At 46.0% G+C, this 23,744-nt stretch overlaps 1 protein-coding gene across 1 annotated transcript in view; it reads left to right on the plus strand.

Annotated features, from left to right (window-relative positions):
- otofa (otoferlin a) overlaps positions 1–23,744 on the plus strand; it is a 133,481-nt gene that overhangs the window by 85,298 nt on the left and 24,439 nt on the right. Inside the window, exons 6-25 of the mRNA XM_045211306.1 lie at positions 2,979–3,049; positions 3,203–3,335; positions 3,516–3,570; positions 9,251–9,382; positions 11,883–11,945; positions 12,461–12,545; positions 12,654–12,813; positions 13,177–13,363; positions 13,577–13,763; positions 14,026–14,249; positions 15,275–15,383; positions 15,559–15,754; positions 17,532–17,652; positions 18,018–18,118; positions 18,377–18,467; positions 18,572–18,688; positions 19,028–19,180; positions 19,830–20,022; positions 23,046–23,170; positions 23,311–23,445. Coding sequence (XP_045067241.1) covers positions 2,979–3,049; positions 3,203–3,335; positions 3,516–3,570; positions 9,251–9,382; positions 11,883–11,945; positions 12,461–12,545; positions 12,654–12,813; positions 13,177–13,363; positions 13,577–13,763; positions 14,026–14,249; positions 15,275–15,383; positions 15,559–15,754; positions 17,532–17,652; positions 18,018–18,118; positions 18,377–18,467; positions 18,572–18,688; positions 19,028–19,180; positions 19,830–20,022; positions 23,046–23,170; positions 23,311–23,445 — 2,638 coding nt within the window. The remainder of the gene's footprint in view (positions 1–2,978; positions 3,050–3,202; positions 3,336–3,515; positions 3,571–9,250; positions 9,383–11,882; positions 11,946–12,460; positions 12,546–12,653; positions 12,814–13,176; positions 13,364–13,576; positions 13,764–14,025; positions 14,250–15,274; positions 15,384–15,558; positions 15,755–17,531; positions 17,653–18,017; positions 18,119–18,376; positions 18,468–18,571; positions 18,689–19,027; positions 19,181–19,829; positions 20,023–23,045; positions 23,171–23,310; positions 23,446–23,744) is intronic.

Below are 23,744 nucleotides of genomic sequence, written 5' to 3' on the forward strand. Positions count from 1 at the left end.
TTATATTTCAGTCTCCTGTAATATTAGGATGCAAACTCAAAATTGAATACATTTCAACTCTATATCTGACATGGCAAAAGTGTCTTATTTTTTTAAGCCAATAACCAGGTGTGTGAGGTGTATAGATTTGTTTAAGACTACCAAGAATCACTCTGTGTGACCCAGATTTAGCCCACTGCAGTAAAAGGTTAAATGTTTGTTAATCTGACTGAGGCTGTATGATCTTAATTTGATCACTCTTTTGTTGCTGAGAATTTTCCTTCACAGCAGGAAATGCAAACTTGTAGTGTGTTTGAGGTTTAAAAAGGCTTTGTAAAGTTTGTAATTTCCACTTTAAAATGTCAGACTTGATTTTCCCTAAAGAACAACGTATCAACCCCTACAAAAATGGTCCATTAATTATAATCCACATAATAATTCACATTTCCTGTTGCTGCAGGATTATTTTCCTGCTGTAGCAAACTGGCTCAAATTAAGATCCTACATCTGTAGTCCACACCTGATGGTTGCATTCTTGCGTTGTTTTGAGATGTATTTGGCTTTGTTGAACAGATTTACAAATATTACAATCTAAAGTCCATTGCATTGTGATAATGTCAATAATAATAGTATAGTTACTAGGTGAGTAGATGTGTGGCTTGTCAGTTGAACACACAAAAGCTGACTTGTCATGAATATGTTTGATAATGTGGGTTTTATTGAAGTCTGTTCTGCCTTGCATGTGTTTGACCTTGATTTGAAATGACTAGGAGAAGCGTGGCTAGACCCTGGCTATTTTTTAATATTATGCAGACACATCAGCCTTGAGAGAACAATTGCTTTTGTAGTCTTACTGTATGTTGCTTCTTTCTGAATGATTTTCCCTTTCCAGTTCATCCTCCCAAACCTGTCAAGTTGAATACAGTGTAACATTATATATTTTCTTGAAAGAACACTTTATCTTATCGCCTTCATTTTATGGTTCTTATCAAAAGAGGGTTTGATAGATATCAGTGAATTAATGAAAGGAAAGATGGAAAGCAGAAATTGAACTCTGATCAACTGCTCCACAAACAGAAAACATTCCAGAAAAATCTTCTATCTGACATGTATCTATATCTGCAGCTAATTGGACGGTCACGCTCATAGTTTTTTATTATTAAGGACCTTATTTGTCGGTCCAGGCCTTTGTTGTGGTGGTGATATGTGATCCTCTGTAATAACTGTGTGTTGTTATTGGACACTACTGTGTTCTATTGTGATGGGGGTCGGGGGTGAAGAGACTGTCTCATCCATGTGATGTTCATCTCTGCTAAATGTTTCTCTCCTGATGGTGCAAGGAGTTAAGTTGGTTTAGGGCAGGGTAGGCAACCGTCGTTCTGGAGTGCCACAGGCATTTCATGTTTTTGATTGAACTGACCTGGAAGACCAGGTAGACTATATACACAAAAGTATGTGGACACCCCTTCAAATTAGTGGATTTGGCTATTTCAGCCATACAGCCATCGCCTTACTAAGGAGCTCAGTGACTTTCAACGTGGCACCTTCATAGGATGCCACCTTTCCAAGAAGTTAGTTCATCAAATTTCTGCCCTGCTAGAGCAGTATGAAAAATGTATGCACTCACTAACTGTAAGTCGCTCTGGATAAGAACGTCTGCTAAATGACTAAAAATGTAAAAAGTGGAAACGTCTAGGAGCAACAATGGCTCAGCCGCGAAGTGGTAGGCCACACAAGCGCACAGAATGGGACCGCTGAGTGCTAAAGCGCGTAATGCGTAGAAATTGTCTGTCCTCGGTTGCAACACTCACTACCGAGTTCCAAACTGCCTCTGGAAGCAACGTCACCACAAGAACTGTTCGTTGGGAGCTTCATGAAATGGGTTTCCATGGCCGAGCAGCCGCACACAAGCCTAAGATCACCATGCGCAATGCCAAGCGTCGGCTGGAGTGGTGTAAAGCTCACTGCCATTGGACTCTGGAGTGATGAATCACGCTTCACCATCTGGCAGTCCGACGGACAAATCTGGGTTTGGCGGATGCCAGGAGAACGCTACCTGTCTGAATGCAGAGTGCCAACTGTAAAGTTTGATGGAGGAGGAATAATGGTCTGGGGCTGTTTTTCATGGTTCGGCCCCTTAGTTCTAGTGAAGGGAAATCAACGCTACAGCATGCAATGACATTCTAGATGATTCTGTGCTTCCAATTTTATGGCAACAGTTTGGGGGAGGCCCTTTCCTATTTCAGCATGCACAAAGCGAGGTCCATACAGAAATGGTTTGTTGAGATCGGTGTAGAAGAACTTGACTGGCCTGCACAGAGCCCTGACCTCAAACCCATCGAACACCTTTGGGATGAATTGTAACGCCGACTGCGAGCCAGGCCTAATCGCCTAATATCAGTGACCGACCTCACTAATGCTCTTGTGGCTTAATGGAAGCAAGTCACCGCAGCAATGTTGCAACATCTAGTGGAAAGCCTACCCAGAACAGTGGAGGCTGTTATAGCAGGAAAGGGGGGGATCAACTCCATATTAATGCACATGATTTTGGAATGAGATGTTCACATACTTTTGGTAATGTAGTGTATGTTGAATTTAGGCAATCACTGAACTGACCAATTAGCTTAGTTGGTCAAGTGTGGTGCCTAGTTCGAACAAAATCCTGCAGTAACTGTGGCAATCCAGGAACAGGGTTGCCTACCCCTGGTGTAGGGTTTAGTTAGTTACTGTAGTTTTTCATAGTGTATTACTGAACCGTTCATATGGTTCTTTGTTCAATGAGGTCCTCCTCAGATTAATATATAGGTCCCTACATGAGAGTTAACTGTCCTCTGAATGTCAGCATAATGAGAACAGTTCATGAATTTGGGGAAATAGTCTTTGTCATTATCCCCAAAGTGGTACAGTAGGTCTTCCCAGATATTTGACATGATTTGTAGGATTTCAGTAGTTTCTTTATATTTATTTTACTTTCTCCTCCTCTTCTCTTCCTCCCTCAGGGTGGGGAAGGGGGTATTCTCAGCCATGAAGCTCGGCAAGATCAAGAGCTCCAAGGACGACCACAAGAAAGGTAGGCTTTTACTAATCAGCTGCCCATCCAGACTTTGATAAGCTGAATCAGATGTATTAGAGCAGAGATAGAGATAGACCTGTGGCTCTCCAGGAAGAGGGTTTCCCTCCCCTGGCATAAAGTAACATGGGTTATTGTGATGCCACCCCCAAGATGAGCCAGCCATCCTGGACATGGAGTATCTGGACAGGAAGGCCATGCGTCTGGGAGGGGTGGGGGGTCTGGACCCAGACTGCATCTCCCTGGCCTCTGTCACTGCCGTCACCACCAATGTCTCCAACAAGAGGTCTGTGTACTTATTTATGTACTTACTTATTGTTCATGTTACTGCAATGATCCATTGACCCTTTATAACACTCTTATTCATGTTTATAACCCACACCACAGTACTAGTTGAGTAAATAGCAAACTGCAGGCTACACTCCACAAGGAAAAGCTCTGATTTTTGTCTCCTTGACTCTCTCAGATCAAAGCCTGATATCAAGATGGAGCCTAGTTCTGGGAGACCTGTGGATTATCAGGTGAGAGGAGGGAAAGAATTACACCCCCCTCCAAAACAAATATGTACAAAAAAATTTTTGTTTTATTGTCACATACACAAGATAGGTGCAGTAAAATGTGTTGTTATACAGCAGTATGGCACCTCTCGAGCAAATTAGGGTAAGTGCCTTGCTCAAGGGCACATTGACAGATTTTTTAGCTCAGGTATTTGAACTAGTGACCTTTACGGTTACTGGCCCAACGCTCTAACCGCTAGGCTACTTGCCACCCTAGAAATGTGTTGTTTTACAGGGTCAGCCATGGCGTAAAGTAGGATTAGGTGCCTTGCTCAAGGACACATCGACAGATTTTCACCTTGATGGCTACAGGCACTCCTGAAAATTAAGATTGTATGCACTGTGGTCAGATGTAACCATGCCTGCCCTAAAGGGAGACTAGGCTTAACTCTACCCCTGCCAGCTGTGTGTGTTTGTCTCCACTGTATATGGGTGATTCTACAGAAGTGGTGCAAATTGCAGTCCCACCCCCCAAAAACGATTTAAAAACGATTTATCTAAAAGATGCTGTCCCAACTTTTGATGTCACTACCGAAACACACACATTAAAACCGAAACACACACATTAAAAGACTGTGCCATAGCCAGCAGGGGGCTCCAACCCTCCAAGAGCCCAAACATTGACATCTATTTGGCCAAAACATAGACGTCTATAATGTGCTATACTGTACTGTACTGTACACTACTCTACTGTACTGTACTGTACTGTACTCAAGTTTACTCTACTTAAGTTTCTTACAATTGAAGAAAGAGCCAATGGACCAATGTCCTGGTATAAATCTTGGCCTTGGCTCCTGATCCCTATACTACTTACATGGTTTGAATCACTTTGGTCAACTCTGAGTTCAACTCGGGACAGCTTTTAGCCAGGTACATTTCTATGGCAATGAATCTTTCAGAACTAACCTGCTCCTGGGCAGGCTAACTCAGGGCTAACTGAGTGTCTGAGCCATTAGTTGAGGACCAATAAAATCATATTCCCTCCCTCTCACAAAGATTGCACCATCATCCCCTTCATTTGAGGAAGATGACTGATTCAATATTTTATTAATCAACTGTTTTTTTGTGTGTTATTTTTTTTACAGAATGCATTTGAAACTTCACGCACAGTAAAACTTGTGTATGACTTAATACAATTACTGTATTTTATTGATAGAAGTGGGAAAAAAGGTGCACACCATAGACGGCATTAAAGATTAGTAATCAAATAAAGACGGCACTTCAACAAGCCTATTTCACACTATAGCCTGATTAATTTGCAAGATAACTTTCCTTTCATTTTGATTTCGGCACAAATAAAAATATGGCACTGACTCGTCAAAAATATTTATGTTTCAGCATTGTCTCAATGAAGAGTTTGACGTTTGACTAGCCACGTGCGACAGGCGCATGCAGTTACAAGCCTGCTAGAATTTGCGGCAGGCAGACAAGCAATATCCATCGTCGTAGTACGGATGAAGCCTGAGCTGGAATGTGAAGCTGGCAATCTTTCTAAAATGAATCTTTAATAGAAGGTTAATCAAAATGATCACTACTGTGCATGGTTCTCCCTGTGACGTATACGCAGGGAGTCAGGAAGCAGGTGCAGAAGGAGAGTTTAGTAACAATGAAGCAAGGCAAATGAACAAAACAGGGGATGCGTACTGAACATAAAAATAAACCAATACTGCCTGATGACTGAGGCTACTGAGGGCTAAATAAAGGGAAGGTAATCAAGGTGATGATGACGTCCAGGTGTGCGTAATGATGGGCAGCAGGTGTGCGTAATGATGGGGAGCAGGTGTGCGTAATATTGGTTGCCAGGGCCAGTGGTTAGTAGACCGGCGACGTCTAGCACTGGAGAGAGGGAGCGGGAGTAGGCGTGACAGTACCCCCCCGACACCCGGCTCCAGGAGGACGGCCCCGAGGGTGAAGAGCGGGCCGGTGCGAACAGAGGAGATGGAAATCCCTGACAATGTTGGGGTCCAGGATGTCGGCCGCCGGAACCCAACAGTGCACCTCTGGGCCATACCCCTCCCAGTCCACCAGGTACTGAAGCCGACACCCACGACGTCGGGAGTCCAGTAGGGACTTGACGGCATAGGCAGGGGTCGCATCGATGTCCAGGGGAGGCAGAGGGGTGTCGCGGGGGACGGCATCAGCCAGGGTACCAGGAACCACCGGCCTGAGGAGGGAAACATGAAAGAGGGTGAGAACCGGTAGTTGGTGGGGAGTTGTAAATGGTAAGTTACCTCATTGACCCTCCGGAGGACCTTGAAGGGCCCCACAAACCGGGGGCAGGCGGAGCGGGAGGTTCCTGGCGGAGAGCCAGACGCGATCACCAGGATGGAACACGGGAGCCTCACTGCGGTGGCGGTCCGCCTGATCCTTCTGACAGCGGATGGCTCGCTGGAGCCTCACGTGGGCCGCGTTCCACACCTCCTCTGCGTGCCGGAACCACTCATCCACTGTAGGGGCCACGGTCTGGCTTGGAGTCCACGGAGCCAGGGCCGGCTGATATCCCAGGATGTACTAGAAGGGAGTCAGCCCGGTGGAGGAGTGACGAAGTGAGTTCTGGGCGTACTCGCCCAGGGAAGGAACCGGGCCCACTCCCCCTGCCGGTCCTGGCAGTGACTCCTTAGAAACCTCCCTAGCTCGTGGTTCGTCCTCTCCACCTGCCTGTTCGAATGAGGCCGGTATTCGGATGTGAGGCTGGCCATGGCCATACCCGTGACGTGAATTGGGGGCCATGGTTGGAAACGATGTCCTCCGGAAGGCCATAGTGCCGGAAGACCTGCTGGAACAGTGCCTCAGCGACCTGGAGAGCGGTAGGGAGACCAGAGAGAGGGGCAAAATGGCAGGATTTTGAGAATCTGTCCAGAACAACCATAACAGTGGTGAAACCATCAGACGGGGGCAGATCAGTAACTAAGTCTATGGACAGAAGGGACCAAAGGGGAAGTAGTTTCCCTGCTGGAGCGTGCCGGGGAGATTTAGTTTGGGCACATATGGAGCAGGAGGTGACATAGAGGGCAACGTCCTGTGCCAAGGTGGGCCACCAGTACTTATCGGAGAGGGATTGGATAGTGCGGTTGATACCTGGGTGTCCAGCGGCAAGGGATGTGTGTGCCCAGGTCAACAGCTGATCTCTTACCCCCGTTGGGATGTAGATGCGTTCTGGAGGGCAGGTAGCAGGAGCGGGTTCCCTCTCCAGAGCCTGGCGGATGTCCACATCTACATCCCAAAACACGGGGCCAACAATATGGGAGGACCGATTGATGGGCTGGAGGGCACTTTCAGGACTCTCAACTGGCGTGGAACCAAAGAGTATGGGAAAGCAAGTCCTCCGGCATCCTGGGCCCCAGGTGGTGATTCTCATCCTCGAACAGGAGATGGTAGGGTTATGACGTTGGAGCCACGGGAGGCAGAGGATTACTTTGTGTATGGGTGTGGTGATGATGTGGAAGGGAAGGCCTTCCTGGTGCATGGGTCCCACGGTGAGGGTGAGTGGTGCTGTGATGTGCGTGATTGTGCCGGATCCCAATGGTCGCTTATCCAGGGCTTGGACCGGAAAAGGAGAGGAGAGCGGGTATGAAGTTATGTTCAGGGAGGAGGCGAGGGCCTGGTCGATGAAATTCCCTGTGGCGCCGCAGTCCACTAGAGCTGTAGAGACAACACCTGAGGGAAAGCCAGCCAGTGAAATGGGAACCAGAAACAGTTTGGCAGAAAACGATGATGGAATGCTCACGCCTACCCTGGGAGATGGAAGATCACGGGACTGCCGCTCTAGTGGACTCCGGGTTGGGACACACCGGACACTGCTGAAGCTGGTGCATGGCCGCAATAGGGACAGAGCCCCAGCAGTCTCCGGCGACGTCGCTCTGACTGGGAGAGGTGTGTGGCCCCTGCATCCATGGGTTCAGGCTCTGCCTCAGGACAGCTAAACGAGGGAGGCGAGTGGCGAGGTGGGCACCGGCGCTCCCGAAGAAGGTTATCCAGACGGATGGCCATCACGATGAGTGCGTCCAAGGATAGGTTGTCATCCCAACACGTCAACATCGTCTGGACCTCTTTGCGCAGTCATCTCCGGAAGAGAGTGCGGAGCGCCGGCACATTCCATCCGCTGGAGGCTGCCACAGTCCGAAAGGTGAGGGCGTGCTCCGCAGAGGTCTGGGCACCCTGCTGGAGTTGGAGAAGTCGCTCACCTCGCTCTCTGCCCTCTGGTGGATGGTCGAAGACCGCCCTGAACAGAGCCATGAACCTTTCATAGGAACCCAGCTCCTCCTCTCCTCTCTAGACGGCCATAGCCCACTCCAACGGCCGCCCGGTCAGCAGGGAAATGACCGTGGCAACCTTTCAGTGGTGGGGGCTCCTGTCTGATGGGCGAAATAGAGGGAGCACTGGAGTAGGAAGCCACGGCATTTCGATGGAGTACCGTCATACTTCTCCGGAAGGGACAGTAGGGCATCGCTGACCTGGGTGGACGGCTGGGTAGGCTGGGGGACTGGCTCACTGTGACAACCCGTGGTATGAGGCCCTCTGATAGGGGTATGGAGAGCCTCGGTGGTGGGGACGAGGCGGTGGAGAACGTAGAGGACCTCCTCCATGGTCGTACCCAGTTGTGCCAGCTGGTCGCAGTGTTGGTGGAGTAGATGACCCTGTTCCTTGACCTTCTGGAAGATGGTTTTTTCCTCTGCTGCTTCCATAATGTGAGGCAGTATTCTGTCACGTATACGCAGGGAGTCTGGAAGCAGGTGCAGAAGGAGAGTTTAGTAACAATGAAGCAAGGCAAATGAACAAAACAGGGGATGAGTACTGAACATGAAAACAAACCAATACTGTCTGATGACTGAGGCTACTGAGGGCTAAATAAAGGGAAGGTAATCAAGGTGATGATGATGTCCAGGTGTGCGTAATGATGGGGAGCAGGTGTGCGTAATAATGGTTGCCAGGGCAGGTGGTTAGTAGACCCGCGACGTCAAGCGCTGGAGAGAGGGAGCGTGAGTAAGCGTGACACTCCCTTTATTGCAACTTTTTCATTATATTTCGGTAGTGACAAATTTAGTGGGGTGGTAAGGAATTCAGGTAAATATTTCAAATATGCAATACAAACCAAGTGTGTGAGTAGTATATATGTCTAACTGAAATATGTTGGAAGACGTGTGCTGAAAGTTTGGGAAAAATTTTCAACCGCCAATTTGCCTCACTTCTGTAGAATGACCCATATACTGTATGCATCTTTAGCTGCATTACACAATAGCTGCTGGAGTTCTTGGAGAGAGGAGAGAAGGAAGGATGGAGGGGTGAAGGGTAGTAGAGAGGAAAGAAAGAAAGCTCCAGTAAGGATACAATTAGAGGATAGTGTGAAGGCTGGGTGGGAAGAACAGAGTCTAGCAGCTCATTAACGTAGCCTAACTCCAGGCTGCAGAAACTCTGAGTCTCCCCTGCCAACAACAGCACACTGGCCTCAAATGTACTGTACCAGTCTCTGTGACCAGAAACCACAACAATGCACTCCGACTGAGATGTTCACAGCAGGGATAATTCACATTTGGGCGGAATGTTTTGGAATGAAATGATTCCCAGTTGGAAGATTCCCTCCCTGCTTATTCCCTCCTGATTGCGATAATCCTCCAGCAATCCTAATGCTAATATGTCCCATTAGATTAGCATCACAGTGGTGGAGGCCAGGCAGCTGGTTGGCCTTAACATGGACCCTGTGGTCTGTGTGGAGATTGGGGACGACAAGAAGTACACCTCCATGAAGGAGTCCACCAACTGCCCCTACTACAATGAGGTAAGTCTCTCTCTCTCTCTCTCTCTCTCTCTCTCTCTCTCTCTCTCTCTCTCTCTCTCTCTCTCTCTCTCTCTCTCTCTTTCTCTCTCTTTCTCTCTCTTTATCCCTCTTCCTCTCTCTTTCTCTTCCCCTCTCTCTCTCTCTCTCTCTCTCTCTCTCTCTCTCTCTCTCTCTCTTCTACATTGTGTATAATTGAGTTGAAAAAGTGAGAAGAGCAGCCAGTCTCAGTCCAGAGGCTCCAGCACCAGCCTGGCTCTGTTCAGATCAAAGCATCTGCTCTGTGCTCAACAGGAATCCTTTCTGCCTTGAGCTATACACATTACACTCTTATTTCACGAGAGGGAGGCTGAGCTAAACGTCAAAGCATTATTCAGCTGGTGTCCTGATCCTGCTAGGCATTAATCTGTAATAATTACCCTTGTATTCAATTAAATTGACCTGGACGTGACTCAGAATTGATTCAACCAATGCTGAAAGTATGTTAATTTGATAATTGTTTGTTGCATTCTGTTAGTTATTCACCTCAAGCATTAGTGATGGGGGAAAAATCGATACAGTTACAAATCGGGGTATTATTTTGGAAGATATATCATATCGTATTGTTTTGACAATATCGCAATATTATTTTAGCAATATTACTTTTTACTAGTTTTCTGTACCTGCACCAAAACTCCAGTATCTTTCCTTCGTAGCCTGTTCTCCATCTTCTTTCTATATAGGGAGCCAAGGTATTTTCAGCACTTTTATTTCCATGATTGATCAAAACTCATGGCTCTCTCTTGTCCCTCTGCACCAGACATATGGTGAGCAATATGTATGGAACATCGAATCGCAATGAAATCACCATATCAAACCGCAATATATATAGAATCGTGAGAATCGTGAGAATCGCAATATATATCATATCATATCGGCAACTAAGTATCCACCTACTGTCCACAATGTCTATACATCCCATCACATATATACAGTTGAAGTCGGAAGTTTACATTCACTTAGGTTGGAGTCATTAAAACTTGTTTTTCAACCACTCCACAAATGTCTTGTTAACAAACTATAGTTTTGGCAAGTCGGTTAGGACATCTACGTTGTGCATGACACAAGTAATTTTTCCAGCAATTGTTTACAGACAGATTATTTCACTTATAATTTACTGTATTTCACTGTTTACGTACACTAAGTTGACTGTGCCTTTAAACAGCTTGGAAAATTCCAGAAAATAATGTAATGGCTTCTGATAGGCTAATTGACATCATTTGAGTCAATTGGAGGTGTACCTGTGGATGTATTTCAAGGCCTACCTTCAAACTCAGTGCCTCTTTGCTTGACATCATGGGAAAATCAAAAGAAATCAGCCAAGACCTCAGAAAAACAATTGTAGACCTCCACAATTCTGGTTCATCCTTGGGAGCAATTTCCAAACGCCTGAAAGTACCACGTTCATCTGTACAAACAATAGTACGCAAGTATAAACACCATGGGACCACGCAGCCATCATACCGCTCAGGAAGGAGACGCGTTCTGTCTCCTAGAGATGAACGTACTTTGGTGCGAAAAGTGCAAATCAATCCCAGAACAACAGCAAAGGACCTTGTGAAGATGCTGGAGGAAACAGGTACAAAAGTATCTATATCCACAGTAAAATGAGTCCTATATCGACATAAACTGAAAGGCCGCTCAGCAAGGAAGAAGCCACTGCTCCAAAACCGCCATAAAAAAGCCAGACTACGGTTTGCAACTGTTTTTTGGGAGAAATGTCCTCTGGTCTGATGAAACAAAAATAGAACTGTTTGGCCATAATGACCATCGTTATGTTTGGAGGAAAAAAGGGGGTGGCTTGCAAGCCAAAGAACACCATCCCAACCGTGAAGCACGGGGGTGGCAGCATCATGCTGTAGGGGTGCTTTGCTGCAGGAGGGACTGGTGCACTTCACAAAATAGATGGCATCATGAGGAAAGAAAATTATGTGGATATATTGAAGCAACATCTCAAGACATCAGTTATGAAGTTAAAGCTTGGTCGCAAATGGGTCTACCAAATGGACCCAAGCATACTTCAAAAGTTGTGGCAAAATGTCTTAAGGACAATAAAAGCTGAAATAAATCATTCTCTCTACTATTATTCGGACATTTCACATTCTTAAAATATTGTTGTGCATTGTTAGATATTACGATATTACTGCACTGTTGGAGCTTGGAAAACAAGCATTTCACTTCACCCGCAATTACATCTGCTAAATATGTGTTTGCGACCAATACAATTTTATTTTATTTTATAATATCGTATCGTGAGGTCCATGGCAATTCCCAGCCCTATCAAGCATGTAGAAACATGTGTGTTGTGTCCATGATCAATGAATCCTTCAGGGGTTTATTGATTAAATTCAACATTTGAACCTACTGAACACAATGGAATGATCATCATCATGGGTAATTTGACAGAAAGTAAGGATACTGTATCTGTCACATCACATCATGCCTTCTCTTCTTCTCCCCACAGTATTTTGTCTTTGACTTCCACGTCCCACCAGATGTCATGTTTGACAAGATCCTGAAGCTCTCAGTAAGTGGCTCTTCTACACACACACACACACAGCCACTCCATCTTTCTCTTCATAGTAACAGCCTTTGAGCATGAAACCAACATTTGTATCCTTCTCCCACACACTCTTAATCCTGCTCCACTGCTCTATACTGCTTCCAAAACAACAACAACAAACAGCCGTTCAGGCTCTGTAGCCCATATGTATGTCCAATGAAGCCCATATGTTTGCAGTACACTCTCTATCTCTCTATCTATCTCTCTATCTCTCTATCTATCTCTCTATCTCTCTATCTCTCTATCTCTCTATCTATCTCTCTATCTATCTATCTATCTCTCTATCTCTCTATCTCTCTATCTATCTATCTATCTCTATCTATCTATCTATCTATCTATCTATCTATCTATCTATCTATCTATCTATCTATCTATCTATCTATCTATCTATCTATCTATCTATCTATCTATCTATCTATCTATCTATCTATCTATCTATCTATCTATCTATCTATCTATCTATCTATCTCTCTCACCAGGTGATCCACTCTAAGAACCTGCTGCGGAGTGGCACCTTGGTTGGCACCTTCAAGCTGGATGTTGGCACAGTCTACTCCCAGCCTGGTAAGTGGTAAGGTCCTGAGACTGATGGTTGCCATGGTTACATTTAGTTCCTGTAATTGGTTGAAATAATGATTGATTGATTTATGGATGGATACTTGTCTGTCACAGAGCACCAATTCTACCACAAGTGGGCCACGCTGTCTGACCCTGATGACATCACGGCCGGCTGCAAAGGTTACATCAAGTGTGACATCGCCGTGGTGGGGAAGGGGGACAACATCAAGACTCCCCACAAGGCCAACGAGACGGACGAAGACGATATAGAAGGGTAAGAGAATGTTGTAGAAGGGTTATAGAATGTTGTATTGTGGTCAGAGAATGTGGTAGAATGGCAATACAATGTTGTAGAATGGTCAGAGAATGTTGAAGAATGGCAATATAATGTTGTAGAATGGTCAGAGAATGTTGAAGAATGGCAATACAATCTTGTAAAGTGGTCAGAGAATGTTGTAGAATGGCAATACAAAGTTGTAGAATGGTCAGAGAACGTTGAAGAATGGTAATACAATGTTGTAAAGTGGTCAGAGAATGTTGTAGATTGGCAATACAATGTTTAGAGGGGTTAGGGGATAAAATAATAAAGGCCAGAGAATGACCTACAACCTTTTTTCAACCTTTTGTTTCTGGTCAGGAACCTCCTACTTCCGGAGGGAGTTCCCTTGGAGAGGCAGTGGGCACGGTTCTACGTGAAGATCTACCGTGCTGAGGGCCTTCCCAAGATGAACACTAGCATCATGGCCAACGTTAAGAAGGCCTTCATAGGGGAGAACAGAGACCTGGTGGACCCCTACGTACAAGTGCTCTTCGCTGGACAGAAGGTAGGTCCACTACAGCCGCCCACTACTCAGGAGATCATGACTTCTCTGTTTTATTTATTTATTTGATAAACAAAAGAGACAAATAACATTACATAATGGATCAAAATCACATTATAAATACAGTATACAGTACCATTTACATAATATGAGGTGTCTTAGTGTAAGAATTGAGTGTTTGTCAATCCAAACGTATGTTGATGTTATTTCCTCCAGGGGAAGACGTCGGTCCAGAAGAGTAGTTATGAGCCGATCTGGAATGAGCAGGTTGCCTTCACTGAGATGTTTCCTCCGCTCTGCAAACGCATGAAGGTCCAGATAAGAGACTCCGACAAAGTCAACGACGTCGCCATAGGAACACACTTCATTGACCTGCGAAAGATCGCCAATGATGGTGACAAAGGTGAGGTGATATCTACCCCAACCATAGCTCAAAAGTATAATATTGACAGGACATCAGGTCAATCCAATCCTATTGTAGCACATTAGTCATTTTGGTATTCAGTCGTTTTTACCAAGTCATTAGAGGGCTTTGACCCAACTGATTAAAGAAAGTCAACAATAGTTTGCTGCTCCTGCACCACACTACACATGCAATAGCCTTTCTCAGGACCCTGTTCTTTTTAATTATCCTGTCATCCTCCATCCCTCCTCTCCTCCCCCAGGGTTCCTGCCCACCATGGGCCCAGCCTGGGTCAACATGTATGGCTCCACCCGCCAGTATACTCTGATGGATGAGCACCAGGACCTGAATGAGGGGCTGGGGGAAGGCGTGTCCTTCAGGGCCCGCCTCCTCATCTCCGTTGCCGTGGAGATCCTGGACACCACCTCCACTGAGATTGTAAGCTCCACCGAGGTGCAAGTGGAGCCCGTCTCTAACATCTCAGAGGTGAGTGCTCATTGGATGGTGACTATTCATTGGTTGCCAAGTATGTCTGAGGTGAGTGCCATTGGCTCTTCCTTTCATTGGCTGGCTGTCATTGACTCACACTTCACACTACAGTACTATGTTCAAACTTGACATTTTATTCACCTATCATGACCCTTACATTTACATTTACATTTTAGTCATTTAGCAGACGCTCTTAACCAGAGCGACTTACAGGAGCAGAGGACTATTGGGAGCAATACCCTTCCCACCCCCAGTAATTCTGATTATGAGGCAGAGGACTATTGGGAGCAACTGACAAACTATTGAGTGTCCCCAAATCTTTTCAGTTATGATACATAACCCCTACGCGTCTTCAGCTTTGCCCTTTGACCCTGCCTATGACCTCCTGACCTCCCCATAAACAGTCAGTGGTTAGATGTCTCCATTCTGTTGTTACAGTATATTACATTGCATTGACATTAAATTGCCGTTAAAGTTGTTAACTGGCCCTTAGGGAAATCAGTAGCTAGTGTTACCCCAGACTAAACATTAGCTTTGTTACCCCAGGCTAAACATTAGCTTTGTTACCCCAGGCTAAACATTAGCTTTGTTACCCCAGGCTAAACATTAGCTTTGTTACCCCAGGCTAAACATTAGCTTTCCCAACTGTCCCCTAGCTGTCTCTTTGTTTAGCTAATGTCTCCCTAATGTCTCCCTTGGGTGCAGTAAGTTATTGATATCAGTTTGACTATATGCCAGGTGCAGGTGTAGCTATCACCCCTTAGCCTAGAGGAGAGGAGAGAGAGACAGAGAGAGAGAGAGAGAGAGAAATAGAGAGAGATTTTACCTAACGTGCTCTCAATCAACACTGACTTGAAAAAAACATGTTTTGATTAAAAAGAAAGACCTGCGTGTCAGTGACTGAGACTGTATTTGTTTATTTTGCATACTGCGTGTGTGAGAGTTTAAGGTCAAAGGGTGGTTGGTTCTACCTTTCATTTGTATTCTGTTGTTTACTTTGTCTTCTTTATTATGTTGTTCAGAGTGCCACAGGGAAAATAGAGGAATTCTTCCTGTTTGGTTCCTTCCTGGAGGCCACCATGATCGACAGGAAGATCGGCGATAAGCCAATCAGCTTCGAGGTCACAATAGGTAAGTACTACACTCAAGGGAATACAGTAATAACTTGACCGACTCAATTATCATAAGTATTTGACTAAAAAGAGAGTACTCAATGATTTGTATGTTTGGCATGTAAATAACACAAACAATAACACAACCATAAAATTCTACTACTCACTCAACTTTTCACATTTCCTTCTCCCAGGTAACTACGGCAACCAGATAGATGGAGTGAGCAAGCCCTCGGCAGCTAAGAAGAAGAAGAAAGAGGGAGGAGGAGGAGAGAGTGATGAGGAGTCAGAGCTGATCCAGCAAAACTCCAGTGAGGACGAGGCGGATGATGATGGGGACCTGGTGACTGTGTCCTCCACCCCTCCCATGAAACCTGTCATCACAGACAGGTCAGAGGGCAGGGGTTCAAGGGTCAGGGGTCATCAGTGGTGGGTGGGTCATGTTCCGTTAGTTCCTCCTGGGTCACAGCTAAAGCCAGGGTTCTGGTTTGAAATATTGTTTTGCTGATGGGGTGTCACAACTAAAAAAAGTCAGGGAACCACTTGGTCTAGATCTTCCTTATTCATAGAATAGGATACATTACATTTACATTTTAGTCATTTAGCAGACGCTCTTAACCAGAGCGACTTACAGGAGCAATTAGGGTCAAGTGCCTTGCTCAAGGGCACATTAACGTCATTTAGCAGACGCTCTTAGCCAGAGCGACTCACAAATTGGTACGTTCACCCTATAGCCAGTGGGATAACCACTTTACAATTTGGGGGGGGGGTTAGAAGGATTACTTTATCCTATCCCAGGTATTCCTTAAAGAGGTGGGGTTTCAAATGTCTCCGGAAGGTGGTGAGTGACTCCGCTGTCCTGGCGTCGTGAGGGAGCTTGTTCCACCATTGGGGTGCCAGAGCAGCGAACAGTTTTGACTGGGCTGAGGGGGGAGCTATGCTTCCGCAGAGGAAGGGGAGCCAGCAGGCCAGAGGTGGATGAACGCAATGCCCTCGTTTGGGTGTAGGGACTGATCAGAGCCTGAAGGTACAGAGGTGCCGTTCCCCTCACTGCTCCATAGGCAAGCACCATGGTCTTGTAGCGGATGCGAGCTTCAACTGGAAGCCAGTGGAGTGTGCGGAGGAGGGGGGTGACGTGAGAGAACTTGGGAAGGTTGAACACCAGACGGGCTGCGGCATTCTGGATGAGTTGTAGGGGTTTAATGGCACAGGCAGGGAGGCCAGCCAACAGCGAGTTGCAGTAGTCCAGACGGGAGATGACAAGTGCCTGGATTAGGACCTGTGCCGCTTCTTGTGTAAGGCAGGGTCGTACTCTCCGAATGTTGTAGAGCATGAACCTGCAGGAGCGGGTCACCGCCTTGATGTTGGCGGAGAACGACAGGGTGTTGTCCAGGGTCACGCCTAGGCTCTTCGCACTCTGGGAGGAGGACACAGCGGAGTTGTCAACCGTGATGGCGAGATCATGGAACGGGCAGTCCTTCCCCGGGAGGAAGAGCAGCTCCGTCTTGCCAGGGTTCAGCTTGAGGTGGTGATCCGTCATCCATACTGATATGTCTGCCAGACATGCAGAGATGCGATTCGCCACCTGGTTATCAGAAGGGGGAAAGGAGAAGATTAGTTGTGTATCGTCAGCGTAGCAATGATATGAAAGGCCATGTGAGGATATGACAGAGCCAAGTGACTTGGTGTATAGGGTGAAAAGGAGAGGGCCTAGAACTGAGCCCTGGGGGACACCAGTGGTGAGAGCGCGTGGTGCGGAGACAGCTTCTCGCCACGCCACTTGGTAGGAGCGACCGGTCAGGTAGGACGCAATCCAGGAGTGAGCCGCGCCGGAGATGCCCAGCTCGGAGAGGGTGGAGAGGAGGATCTGATGGTTCACAGTATCAAAGGCAGCAGATAGGTCTAGAAGGACAAGAGCAGAGGATACAGTATGTATCACAAAATACTCTAACATAAAATAATGGAGATAAGAGAATAACATGGTACAAGGTACAAAAGGAAAAAAATTGAAATGTGAAAGAAATCAGTTTCCATTGATCTCATTCTCTGAGGGACTCTGATAATGTCAACACTCTTCCTCTCCCCTGTCAGATAAGAGTTGATAGGATCACATCTGTTCTACACAGCCTAGAAATGTTTGATTTATTTTATTTGTGCCAAACTTTAGGAACTACTTCCACCTGCCCTACTTTGAGAAGAAGCCATGTATCTACATCAAGAGCTGGTGGCAGGACCAAAGGAGACGACTTTACAACTCCAACATCATGGACAAGATCGCTGACAAACTGGTCAGTAACCACTCATGTTGAATGTGCACCATTGTGCAGGATAATAAGTTAATTAATCCCAATTAACTCAAGGTATTACTTAGAAAAAAGGGTTCCAAAATGGTTCTTCGGCTGTCCCCATAGGAGAACCCTTTTTGGTTCCAGGGAGAACCCTTTTTGGTTCCACATAGAAAGGGTCCTACATGGAACCCAAAATGGATCTACCTGGAACCAAATGGGTTCTACATGGAACCAAAAAGGGTTCTTCAAAGGGTTTTCCTATGGGGACAGCCGAAGAACCCTTTTAGGTTCTAGATAGCACCTTTTTTTCTAAGAGTGTATTGTATCTGATGCCCTTGTTTGTGTTTGTGTGTTGTGTCTGACAGGAGGAGGGTCTGAATGACGTGCAGGAGATCATTAAGACAGAGAAAGCCTATCCAGAGCGTAGACTCAGAGGGGTGCTGGAGGAACTCAGCACAGGCTGCAAGTGAGCTAACATTACTGATACGACAACCATAATCAATTCATAATTACTTTTTTATCTTTACCTTTAACTCTGCATTGTTGGAAAAGGACCTGCAAGTAAGCCTTTCACTGTTAGTCTACACCTGTTGTTTACGAAGCATGTGACAAACATTTGATTTGATTTGATTCTACAGATACAGTGACTGGAGTGCCAAAGCCAGAGACACAGTGATGCCAACCAAAGTATCTTCTTTAAGTGTCTCTGTATTTTTACTTTCAGTCGTTTCGTGACTTTGGCCAACAAGGACCAGAACCAGGCAGGCAGAACCAAACTGGACAAAGAGCGACTCAAGTCCTGCATGAGAGAGATGGTACAGTGCTGCTCTGAGAGAGTGATTGAGAGAGTTGCTATGGTTATGAATGTATCCTCATGTAGCAGAGCGTGGGAATGTGTATAATGTAATATCCTCTGTAGGAAAGCATGGGCCAGCAGGCCAAGCTGATTCGCTCCCAGGTGAAGAGGAACACAGTGAGAGACAAACTGAAGATGGTTCAGAACTTCCTGCACAGGCTCCGTTTCCTTGCCGACGAGGTACAGATTCTGTTACACTCAACTTTATTTATAACACATTCTAGGCGCATCGACAGAGCAATTGATAGAGAGAACACAAGCAACCTCAGAAAGATTCAGCAACCTCCCGCCAGTGAATCCTAACTCTCCCTTATAAAACACTAGCATAATAATAACCAATCACTTTGTACAGTAAAGAGCACCACTGTGAACTAATAAACTGTACACTCATAAAATGTAAATCACTGTTGAAATAGTGTGCGTCCTTGTGGATATCAATGTCATTTATGTTATACCCAGGAATTTCAGCCTGTATTGACCACTATGTCGGTGTCAATAACACTTTGAACCTGTATCCAGCCCCAGCACAGTATCCCAGACGTGTTTGTATGGATGATGAGTAACAACAAGCGTATCGCCTACGCCCGCATCCCCTCCAAAGACATCCTCTACTCCATCATAGACGAGGAGACAGGCAAGGACTGTGGCAAGGTCAAAGCTGTCTTCCTCAGGGTGCGTGAACCTTCTTGGTTCTCTCCACCCTCTGCTTCTTCTTCTAGGGATGCCTGAATGACAAGCCCAAGCAGTTACACAATCAAGGCAGGAGCATAGGAAAGAGACCAATAGAAATACAACAAACACAATCATAGAAAAAACAAACACATTCCTCAGTAAAGCGGTCCCCTAACAACAATCTGAATTGCCAGAAAGGCACCAATGCGCCCAACTGTAGGGTATTCTGAAGATTGTTCTATAAGTTAGGTACAAAGAAACTAAAAGCCGTTTTACCTAAATCTGTAGTGACTGGAGAAATGTCAAGAGTTAGCCATCCCTGTGACTCTGTATGGTATCTCGTACTTCTATAGGTTAGTAACGAGGTTAGGTAATGCGGGCATTTTTGCTAAAGGGATTTATAAATGTACAGAATGCAATGTTTTGACCGACACACTGTCAGAGAGGGCCTGCCTACTTTCTGATAGAGAATGAAGTGATGAGTACAAAACCTGGCGCCTGTGATAAAAAAGGAAATTTACGTTGGTGTTGCTGTTGTATGTCTGTGACGTTGTGTCTCTAGATCCCAAGCTAAGGCGAAGATGTTTCTATAGCTGATGAAAGTTATATAAATGTCCCTATAACGTCGCTGTAACGTTTGTGTCCCCAGCTGCCTGGTAAGAAGGGGTTTGGTCCAGCTGGGTGGACAGTGCAGGCTAAGATGGAGATGTACCTGTGGCTGGGCCTCAACAAACAGAGGAAGGACTTCCTGTCTGGCCTGCCCAATGGCTTTGAAGAGAACAAGGCTCCCAGGACAGGCTCCTGTCTGCAGTCTGTACCCCCCATCAGTCTGGTCTATAACAGTAAGTCTGTCTACAGTCTGTACACCCCACCAGTCTGGTCTATAACAGTAAGTCTGTCTACAGTCTGTACCCCCCATCAGTCTGGTTTATAACAGTAAGTCTTTCTACAGTCTGTACACCCCACCAGTCTGGTTTATAACAGTAAGTCTTTCTACAGTCTGTACACCCCACCAGTCTGGTCTATAACAGTAAGTCTGTCTACAGTCTGTACACCCCACCAGTCTGGTCTATAACAGTAAGTCTGTCTACAGTCTGTACCCCCCATCAGTCTGGTCTATAACAGTAAGTCTGTCTACAGTCTGTACCCCCCATCAGTCTGGTCTATAACAGTAAGTCTGTCTACAGTCTGTACCCCCATCAGTCTGGTCTATAACAGTAAGTCTGTCTACAGTCTGTACCGCCCATCAGTCTGGTCTATAACAGTAAGTCTGTCTACAGTCTGTACCCCCCATCAGTCTGGTCTATAACAGTAAGTCTGTCTACAGTCTGTACACCCCATCAGTCTGGTCTATAACAGTAAGTCTGTCTACAGTCTGTACCCCCCATCAGTCTGGTCTATAACAGTAAGTCTGTCTACAGTCTGTACCCCCCCACCAGTCTGGTCTATAACAGTAAGTCTGTCTACAGTCTGTACCCCCCCATCAGTCTGGTCTATAACAGTAAGTCTGTCTACAGTCTGTACCCCCCATCAGTCTGGTCTATAACAGTAAGTCTGTCTACAGTCTGTACCCCCATCAGTCTGGTCTATAACAGTAAGTCTGTCTACAGTCTGTACCCCCCATCAGTCTGGTCTATAACAGTAAGTCTGTCTACAGTCTGTACCCCCATCAGTCTGGTCTATAACAGTAAGTCTGTCTACAGTCTGTACCCCCCCATCAGTCTGGTCTATAACAGTAAGTCTGTCTACAGTCTGTACCCCCCATCAGTCTGGTCTATAACAGTAAGTCTGTCTACAGTCTGTACCCCCATCAGTCTGGTCTATAACAGTAAGTCTGTCTACAGTCTGTACCCCCCATCAGTCTGGTCTATAACAGTAAGTCTGTCTACAGTCTGTACCCCCATCAGTCTGGTCTATAACAGTAAGTCTGTCTACAGTCTGTACACCCCATCAGTCTGGTCTATAACAGTAAGTCTGTCTACAGTCTGTACCCCCCATCAGTCTGGTCTATAACAGTAAGTCTGTCTACAGTCTGTACCCCCCATCAGTCTGGTCTATAACAGTAAGTCTGTCTACAGTCTGTACCCCCCATCAGTCTGGTTTATAACAGTAAGTCTGTCTACAGTCTGTACCCCCATCAGTCTGGTCTATAACAGTAAGTCTGTCTACAGTCTGTACCCCCCATCAGTCTGGTCTATAACAGTAAGTCTGTCTACAGTCTGTACCCCCCATCAGTCTGGTCTATAACAGTAAGTCTGTCTACAGTCTGTACCCCCCATCAGTCTGGTCTATAACAGTAAGTCTGTCTACAGTCTGTACCCCCCATCAGTCTGGTCTATAACAGTAAGTCTGTCTACAGTCTGTACCCCCCATCAGTCTGGTCTATAACAGTAAGTCTGTCTACAGTCTGTACCCCCCATCAGTCTGGTCTATAACAGTAAGTCTGTCTACAGTCTGTACCCCCATCAGTCTGGTCTATAACAGTAAGTCTGTCTACAGTCTGTACCCCCCACCAGTCTGGTCTATAACAGTAAGTCTGTCTACAGTCTGTACCCCCATCAGTCTGGTCTATAACAGTAAGTCTGTCTACAGTCTGTACCCCCATCAGTCTGGTCTATAACAGTAAGTCTGTCTACAGTCTGTACCCCCCATCAGTCTGGTCTATAACAGTAAGTCTGTCTACAGTCTGTACCCCCCACCAGTCTGGTCTATAACAGTAAGTCTGTCTACAGTCTGTACCCCCATCAGTCTGGTCTATAACAGTAAGTCTGTCTACAGTCTGTACCCCCATCAGTCTGGTCTATAACAGTAAGTCTGTCTACAGTCTGTACCCCCCACCAGTCTGGTCTATAACAGTGAGTCTGTCTACAGTCTGTACCCCCCATCAGTCTGGTCTATAACAGTAAGTCTGTCTACAGTCTGTACCCCCCACCAGTCTGGTCTATAACAGTAAGTCTGTCTACAGTCTGTACCCCCCATCAGTCTGGTCTATAACAATAAGTCTGTCTACAGTCTGTACCCCCCATCAGTCTGGTCTATAACAGTAAGTCTGTCTACAGTCTGTTCCCCCCATCAGTCTGGTCTATAACAGTAAGTCTGTCTACAGTCTGTACCCCCCATCAGTCTGGTCTATAACAGTAAGTCTGTCTACAGTCTGTACCCCCATCAGTCTGGTCTATAACAGTAAGTCTGTCTACAGTCTGTACCCCCCATCAGTCTGGTCTATAACAGTAAGTCTGTCTACAGTCTGTACCCCCATCAGTCTGGTCTATAACAGTAAGTCTGTCTACAGTCTGTACACCCCATCAGTCTGGTCTATAACAGTAAGTCTGTCTACAGTCTGTACCCCCCATCAGTCTGGTCTATAACAGTAAGTCTGTCTACAGTCTGTACCCCCCATCAGTCTGGTCTATAACAGTAAGTCTGTCTACAGTCTGTACCCCCCCATCAGTCTGGTCTATAACAGTAAGTCTGTCTACAGTCTGTACCCCATACAGTACTGTATATACTGTAGATGTAGTAAGTAAGTACACACTGGTTGAATCAACATTGAACCAACGTGGAATAGACGTTGAATTGACGTGCCCAGTGGGTATCTGCTTTAAAAGTTTTATATTTACACACTCCCTCTACCCATTTATTGAAGTACGTACTCAAGTGTTGATGGCTCACAGCTGTGTATATGAGTGTTGTCTCATCTCTGTGTCCTCTCTCTACTCTGCTGTGTATATGAGTGTTGTCTCATCTCTGTGTCCTCTCTCTACTCTGCTGTGTATATGAGTGTTGTCTCATCTCTGTGTCCTCTCTCTACTCTGCTGTGTATATGAGTGTTGTCTCATCTCTGTGTCCTCTCTCTGGTCTGCAGTGAAGCAGGTGTTCCAGCTGAGGGCTCACATGTACCAGGCCAGGAGTCTGTTTGCTGCAGACAGCAGCGGCCTGTCAGACCCCTTCGCCAGGGTCTTCTTCTCCACACACAGCCAGGTCACTGAGGTAAGAGAGAGGGTGTGTGTGAGTGTGTGTGTGCATGCGTGTGTGCTTTTTAAAACGTTTATTTAACCAGGTTAGTCTCGTTGAGATACAAATATATTTCAAGAGAGACCTGGTGTATGTGTGTGTGTGTGTGTTTCTAGGTCCTGAGTGAGACTCTGTGCCCTACGTGGGATCAGCTGTTGGTGTTTGATGATGTTGAGCTGTTCGGGGAGGCCGGCGAGCTACGAGACGACCCACCTATCATTGTGGTAGAGCTCTACGACCAGGACACTGTGGTACGACCCTAGAGATAGAGAGAGAGGGGGGACCTATCATTATGGAAGAGGTCTACGACCAGGACACTGTGGTACAACCCTAGAGATAGAGAGAGAGGGTGGGGGATCTATCATTGTGGAAGAGGTCTACCTATACCCATAGTGAAGCAAATGTTTTGTGAGATTCAAAGGATATTAGGATTCAAAGTACTGTGAGATCTGTGATCCAAACACTGTGTTTGTCCGTATGTCCTTACTGTGTATCTATTGCTGTCTTCATTTACCATGTTCCTCCTGATCCTCCTCATATTGTGGACGCT

This window comes from Coregonus clupeaformis, chromosome 36 (genome assembly GCF_020615455.1).
Source record: "Coregonus clupeaformis isolate EN_2021a chromosome 36, ASM2061545v1, whole genome shotgun sequence".
Lineage (NCBI taxonomy): Eukaryota > Metazoa > Chordata > Actinopteri > Salmoniformes > Salmonidae > Coregonus > Coregonus clupeaformis.